This window comes from Lupinus angustifolius, chromosome LG08 (genome assembly GCF_001865875.1).
Source record: "Lupinus angustifolius cultivar Tanjil chromosome LG08, LupAngTanjil_v1.0, whole genome shotgun sequence".
Taxonomy (NCBI): Eukaryota; Viridiplantae; Streptophyta; class Magnoliopsida; order Fabales; family Fabaceae; genus Lupinus; species Lupinus angustifolius.
Genome location: NC_032016.1, coordinates 1,154,058 through 1,161,615, shown reverse-complemented (window position 1 = coordinate 1,161,615; position 7,558 = coordinate 1,154,058). Strand labels below are relative to the sequence as shown.

Genomic DNA, 7,558 nt, shown 5'->3' with positions numbered 1-7,558 from the left:
CAGACAATTCTATCATTGGACTTATTTGGGGGGGGGGGGGAATGTGGTATTTGGACAGCAAATGCACTAATTATACTTTTTTTTAGTTTATTTAGATCATCAGAGCATTTTTTTCAGTTTTATTAGCTCTGGAAGTCTTATATCGTGAGTCAGACTCCTTTCCATTATTGGAGAGGGCAGTACCAACTTTAGATTATAACACATGACAAAATAAATATCAGTGATCCAGATTTTAAAATGATATTTAATTCTTAATTAAATAAAAAATAAAAGAAAAACTTGAAATAAAGAAGGAGAAGAATGCACAGCAAATAAAGAAGAAAGCAAACGTCACTCGTCCTCCCATTCAAAGTGCTATCCATGCATTCTTAGAGGTAAAGTATGGGTTGAGATCTTTAGTGAGGGGGTTTGTTATCTCTATTCTCTCTCCTCCTCTTTTAACCCGTTTCAATTGAAAATTCATTTTAATTATATGAACCCTTGCAATTCTTTATATAAATTAGATATACCAATTCAGAGAAAGATGTTAAAGTGGAGGGATATGAAGAAAAATGGAAAACCTAAAAGTTACAATTAAAATTAAAAAGAAAGAGAACTGCTATATCATACACAAAAGAACCTACAAAAAAAAAATCTAGAATTGGACTATTAGAAGCAACTAAAGCACCAAGTTTAGCAGCCATGCACCACCATATTTCTGCATTCTCTTTCATTTGCTGTTCATTCTGTTCTTCTCCTTCTTTATTTCAATTTTTTTTTAATTTTTTTAATTAAGAATTAAATACCATTTTAAAATCTGAACAATTGATATTTATTTTACCATGTGTCATAATCTAAAGTTGTTACTGCTCTCTCCGGTAATGAAGAGGAGTCTAACTCATATCGTGTAAGACATGACTTCGTTTAATCATTATAAAAAAATATTAAGAGTCATAAAATAAATTATAATTAACATGAATATAATTGTATATATAATCATATATATATATATATATAATTAATAAAACGTTGGTCTGGTGGTGTTAGGCTCCACTGGATCTCTAAAGTCAAGAGTTCGATTTCTGGGAGCAACACTTGTTGGGAGGGACAGTCACGAACTTCAAAATGGATTAGTTCCTTACTCAAAATGTGAGAAAATACGTTTGATAATATCAACAAAAAAAAAATATGTATTAGAACATCCAATCTAATTAATTGGCTGTGGATAGAACCTATATCACATTTCTTCTTATGGTATGCTGTCAAATTTTAACATTCTTCTAAGAGATGTTTTTAATTGGTCACGTATCAATGATTGAAAAATTACAAATATAACTAATAAGACATTGATTTAATAGTATAGTAAGGACCCAATAGATTTTCAGATAAACTAAAAGATCAAATGCTTGATTTTTGTAAACTATATTCTTTAATGCTTCGTTTGGTTGCGCGAAGAAAATAAGAAGAAAGAAATATGTGAGAAAGAGAGTGAAAAGAGAGAAATAGATGAGAAAGATATAAGAAATAGAATGGATTTTAGTGTTGTTTGGTTGTATAAAAAAGAAGAGAAATAATTGATTTTTCTCCCCCATTCTTCACTGGGTAAAGATTTGTTGTCCCGAATTATGTTTCAAATCATGCCGAACATCAATAAAAATATTTTGTCAATTAAAAAAATAAATGTTCATTATTTTTTATTTTTTGTTTCAATATTATTGGTGCAAGACATGTTTTGAGACACAGTTTGGGACAATAGATCGGAGTCTCTCTTCTCCTCTCATTTTCTCTTCACTTGGGAGGAGAAAGAGATTTTGTGGGACCCTCTTCTTTTTTCTCTCCTCCCTCAAACTCTATCCTAAAGCAAATGGGAGAAAGAATATATTTCTCCTCAACTTCTCTCCTCTCACTCTCTTTCTCTTCTATTTCTACCCTTCCAAATGAAGACTTAGAGAGGTAACCACATATCCTGAAAGCGATTACTTTCTTACTCATAGAGTGAGTGAATATAATTAATTATACCAAAATAATATAGATTTGTTATGCAATCATACTTTCTACACAATACATGCACGTACTGAAAGGTTTTTTCCCAAATTGATGTGGCCGGTTGCACCTGCCATCATGCTCTGAAAATGATTGAGGTGAAGAATGCACAATGAAATATTGCAAGACCGTTGACCCTAAAGTGTAAAAAGCAATTTTGTGCGCAGCAAAATTGAACCACTTCTTTTTAAAGTCGTCTATCCATCAATAAATATGGCGTTTTACACATTGTTACTTAACTATTCTTTGAATATGACTCAATGTATCACGAAGTTAGATGAATTTTGCCTTCTTATTGTACAACATAAAAAACTTGTGCTAAGATTTCTTTCATAATATCCTTGGATACACAAGACCCAAGGCAGTCACAACCGTCCATGTTATAATGTTTCCCTTTGTATATGGCAGAAATTAGAGTTTGTATTTTACCAAGACTGACATTTGAATTCTTCAAAGATGACATTTGCTCCGGCCAGAGATCGGCCTGTCTTCATCTCTATCCAAATTGGGATTTAGATCCAATAAAAAAAATGTTACTTAATTAAAAATAAAAAATTTAAAAATACAATTAATATTTTTATATCATTTGGAGAATGTTAATTGGTTAGGAACATAAGGATATAACGATTTTGGGACAGAGGATCATATTCTCTTCGTTCTTGTCTTTTAAAGAAATTTTAACTTAGTCTCATGCTACAATCAGGGTCAATTAGTCGTGACATTTCATAGACTGTGTGTGGGGAAACGAGAGCTCTTGTTTATCATAAGAAAAATCAAATTTATATGTCGAAATTTAAACGAAATGAGAACTCAAAACAAATCACGAGGGAAAAATGAATATTCAAAAAGATTCTCATAGAAATCATTAGGACATGTGATATATTTACTTTTCTTGCTCATTTACTATTGATGCTTATTGGGGAGTTGAGTCTAACATATTTTTTTATTTTTTGGTTACATTTTTAATGGACCTTGAATGATCTCTTACTCTATTCACTCAGGGCGACCCCTTAATTCTAAATTAATTATGATCATATAATACAATAATCAACAAAATATTGAACAAAGTCATGCATAATGTAATAAGTAATAAATGCAAGAGTAGACATGTTATCAAAAAAATAGATTTTCATATATAAGATATAATAATAAAAAATCGGGATCTCGTTAATTATGGGCTATGTGTTACACGCTTGTTGCACATGCACCAAGGTCGATCCCCACTATAGTCTACTAGTTGTATTTAGGGATGACAATGAAAACGAAATCTGTGGGTACTCGTCCGAGACCAACTCAAATTTAACGGGGAAAATCTGATGTGATTGGGTTCAGGTTTTACCTGAGTTCAATATTCGGGTTCGAGTTTGGTATATTAGATACCCTCCCTGAACCCTATTAATATATAAAATTACAAAATTTAACATAAGTACTTATTTAAAATCTATATCTAGAAATTTGACATATATATAGAACCTCTATATATATATATATGTTTTGGGCGAGTTTCCATCGAGTTCGGGTTACCTGAAACCTGATGGGTTTGGTGATTGTAGTATTATTTTCAACCCACTTAATTCGGGTTCGAGTTTTGGATTTTGGGTTCAGGATTAAGTAAGCACAAACCGCTATATTGTCATTCCTTTGCAACATACAGCTAGAGATACTTATGTTATGTATTCTTTCTTTTGCGTCTAGTCTGTGCATAACCTATCCAGATAGTTTAGCAAATTGAGTGTGTTCTCCCAAATTTCTGATCATAGTATGTATAAAGTGCCTAAGAAAATAATATTGCTTATATAGAGTAATGTGGTGCTATGTGAGAAAAGAATATTCAATGTTTAGCTTGTAGAGGCTGTCGAGCAAAGAGAAATACACAAAGTGGGAAAGAGTAGTCAAGTATAATCCACTCATGATACAGTGGAGAAAATTTTAAAGTTAACATGTCAATTTGTCTATCTCTTTCTTCTTTTAAGTTATTTATTTTATCTATATGATTATCATAACCTTGCAACTAAATGAGGAAGGATGTTTGACAATTTAATTAATTTACAAGCCTACTAAGATACTAACTGTATTATATAAACAGACCCTTCTAAGTCACAATTCAATCATCTTCTCCTGACTTTATGTTATTTCACCTTCATTATACAAAAAAATCATAATAGATGTATAATTAATTTGTGTCAAGTTGTGGGTAAACCCATTTCAACTTCTATCTTGATCATAATGTTTCTATACAATATGTTAAAGTCATTCATGTTTTATACGTATTTTTTTGAAATATAAAGGTATTCAAATGATTGTTTAGTCGTTAAGAGTAATTACAATGGTAACTTATGAGGTTTAGATTAATTATACTAACAAATCATCATGTTTAAAGGATTACATTCACTTCTCAGACTGGTTGAGGGATAGTAACGGTAATATATTATTATCTCTATATGTATAAAAAGATGAATAATATATGTAATTTCAATAAATATCATATTGTTAATAATGTTATTTACTCATTAATTTAGATTTTTAAACTCACTTATATTAGCTTGTCAACTTCTCACATGCAAAAGAATGAAGCAATAAAATCCTTAGGGTACACTACCCAATTTTTTTGTAGGTGCATTTTTCAAGTTGAGATAAACTTTTGGAAACCTATATAATAATTCATATTTAGACATTTGTATTTATGTTTTTTGTGTTATCATTTATGACTAAATTTTAACTAGAATTAAAATTTTAATGTTTTATCAAGATTTTATTTATTATCTCTATATACATATGTCTTCAAACAAGTCTTTTTCTTTTCACATTTTAATTATATATACAATAAAAATCAAATCCATGTTTCCCCTTAATAGTGTGTCATTCTAGTTATATAAGGACACGACGAGCTTACAAAGTCATTTATCAAGTGAAGATAGGTTTTAAGATCATGACACGTGGTAAAATCCTTTTTCTTTAGATGTGATGATTCCCCACTACTCAGTCTCAGCTCTTGTCCCACATCAGCATACACCAATTGCATATCCTCCACACGCTTATGAAACCAGCTTTGTATGTTTGTAACATTGTCACTACGAATTTTCATGTCATCATTTTTAACCACAAACCCTGGCAGTTTCGTAATTACATCATCCGAGTTCACAATTCTAAGTACACGTGTCCCATTTTGTTCTAATTGGCTCCGAAACATTTCATTTCCGACACGTGGCCCGCCGAATGAAATAACGGTAACCAACGGTGCATTCTTGAAGGTGGTTGTTATATCATATGCGCCTAAAATAGCGAGTGCGGCTCCAAGACTATGACCAGTGATTGTTATACTAAGTGGCTCATCACCATAGGATTGGATCAATCTTCCAATTTCTTCCCTTAACATGTCCTGCAAACTAGGACATGTAGTTGTTTTCGATACATAAAGACTCAAAAATCCATTTTCCACCATAGCACTACTTCCACACTTGTCTTCACCACCATCATTGTCGTTATTATTTAAATGATATGGTAATTTTGTTAAGGTGGCACGTAGAATTTGAAACCACTCTAAACAAGTAGTTGTTCCTCGAAGAGCAACCACGACATCACGCCGGCCAAGACGTGCAATCTCCTCTTTGTCTTGACAAATTGCTACATACCCAATCCAGCTAGATTGAATATTTGGCATTTGAGTCATCTTCGCAATCCACTCTGGCAATTGGACCCCACAAGTAGCATGTAAATTCTTCGTTACTCGATATCCGGATTTTCCCATAGCGGACATAGTTAAGATTGAATCTTTCAGGTATCGACTTGTGGCATATGTTGGAGAGGAGGTATCGAAGTCAAATGAGTGATAAACAGCTTCTACAAACTGACCATATCTTAGTATTTCCCTCCTTAGGTTATCATCAAGAGGATCAAGTAACCCTTCCCAATGGTTGATTCCTTGGTATTGCATCCACTTGTTGCTAAGTTTAGGAGAGTTGCATTGGTCCATGTCACGTTTATGACGACCCAAAGAAAGCTTAGACTTGTTGAATGGCAAGGTAGAAGTGGTGCTAGTGGTAGTGGTATGTGAAAATGTTGTGTTGGAGTTGCATATGGTAGGAGAAGTGTGTATTTGAGTAGCTACTTTGATAGGAATCCTCATTATAAGGAGAGCTTGTGACTAGAATGGAATATTTACTTGTAGATTGTGTCACACAACTACTATATATATTTGAGTATTTGCTTGGCCATTATGAGAGAAAAGTGAAGAAAGTGGACGGTGGAGAAAGTGACTAAGAAGATTACGTAATCAAGAGAAAGAAAAGCTAGTGAGATGTTAGTGAAGGAATAATGCTAATTATCCATATTAACTTATGTCTTTTATAGAAAATATTCATCTAAGATGAGGATAAGAATGATGATGTATCATACTATCACCTTAAGTGTATTTAATAGGATTGAGATATTGATACACAAGCCTAGTCAATCATTTCTAATTTTCATTTATACTCATTTCAGAGTGTAGTAGTTTAATTTTACCCTTACATTCATATTCAAAAATTAATTTAAAACTTATATAGTCTCCTTTTCAATACACGTAAATTTTACTTATATATGATAATTTGTACATAAGAAATATGCACAAAGCATATCGCTTTGAATAAATACGAAATGCATAATTCTTAGTGATATGGTGACGAAAAGTGTAAAATTACATTATTTCATATTGTATACAATTATTTCTATCTTTTGTTCAGTTTTTATCTTCTTTCTATACAAAATTTTGAAAAATGCATCTAAAATACCAAATGAAAACATTTAATGTATATTATTTGATATGCACCAAAACTCCAATAGTGTTTTTTTATAGTTAATAGCAGAAGATTAATTTGTTTTAAAATATAAAGATTATTAAAATCGATTTTGATAGACCAATAAAGCTTTTTCCACATAAAAAAGATCCAATATATTGATATCATATTTAAAAAAACAGATCCAAGTACCAACAATACAAAGGTCTCACATTCTCTGGATGTTCTTGGCTCGAATATAATTATCTTTGGTGTAAAAATATTTGTGGAAAACTAAAAAATACAAAGGCTTTTGAGTATTTGACATAGATATTTTAATATAACAAAACAACTAATGGATAAAGGTTGTAGAAAATGATAAAATTAATGGAATGAATATTTATTTCTGTATTTAAATTTTTAGGATACAATGTCAAATTAAAAGTTTTTTGTCATATCAATATATAATTTGTTTTATTTTAAAATATTGTATATTTTTCTAGATATCAAATATATCACATATTGTTAGGAATAAGAGTCTAAAGTAATATGATATTTAAAAAGAGTAAAATATGAATGCACTAATAATGTAAGATTTTTTTACATTGTTATTGTATCATTCGTATTTAGTCATTATTAATTATGTAATAAAAGTAATACAATAAATGATAAATAAAATATTATTTATATATAAATATTTATATTGAGATTACATAGATATTACACTCATCTAAAAAATTATTTAAGTAAATAATAAGATAAATGAGATTGAATAAATATCT

General features: G+C 30.6%; 1 protein-coding gene across 1 annotated transcript; it reads right to left on the bottom strand.

The window, feature by feature from the left end:
• LOC109354174 (phospholipase A(1) DAD1, chloroplastic-like) lies at positions 4,871–6,148 on the bottom strand. The gene has a single exon (XM_019596517.1). The coding sequence runs from the start codon at positions 6,146–6,148 to the stop codon at positions 4,871–4,873; it is 1,278 nt and encodes a 425-aa protein (XP_019452062.1).

Excerpts from the sequence above, each read along its gene's own strand:
- LOC109354174 (XM_019596517.1), bottom strand. The coding sequence starts at position 6,148 with ATGAGGATTCCTATCAAAGTAGCTACTCAAATACACACTTCTCCTACC.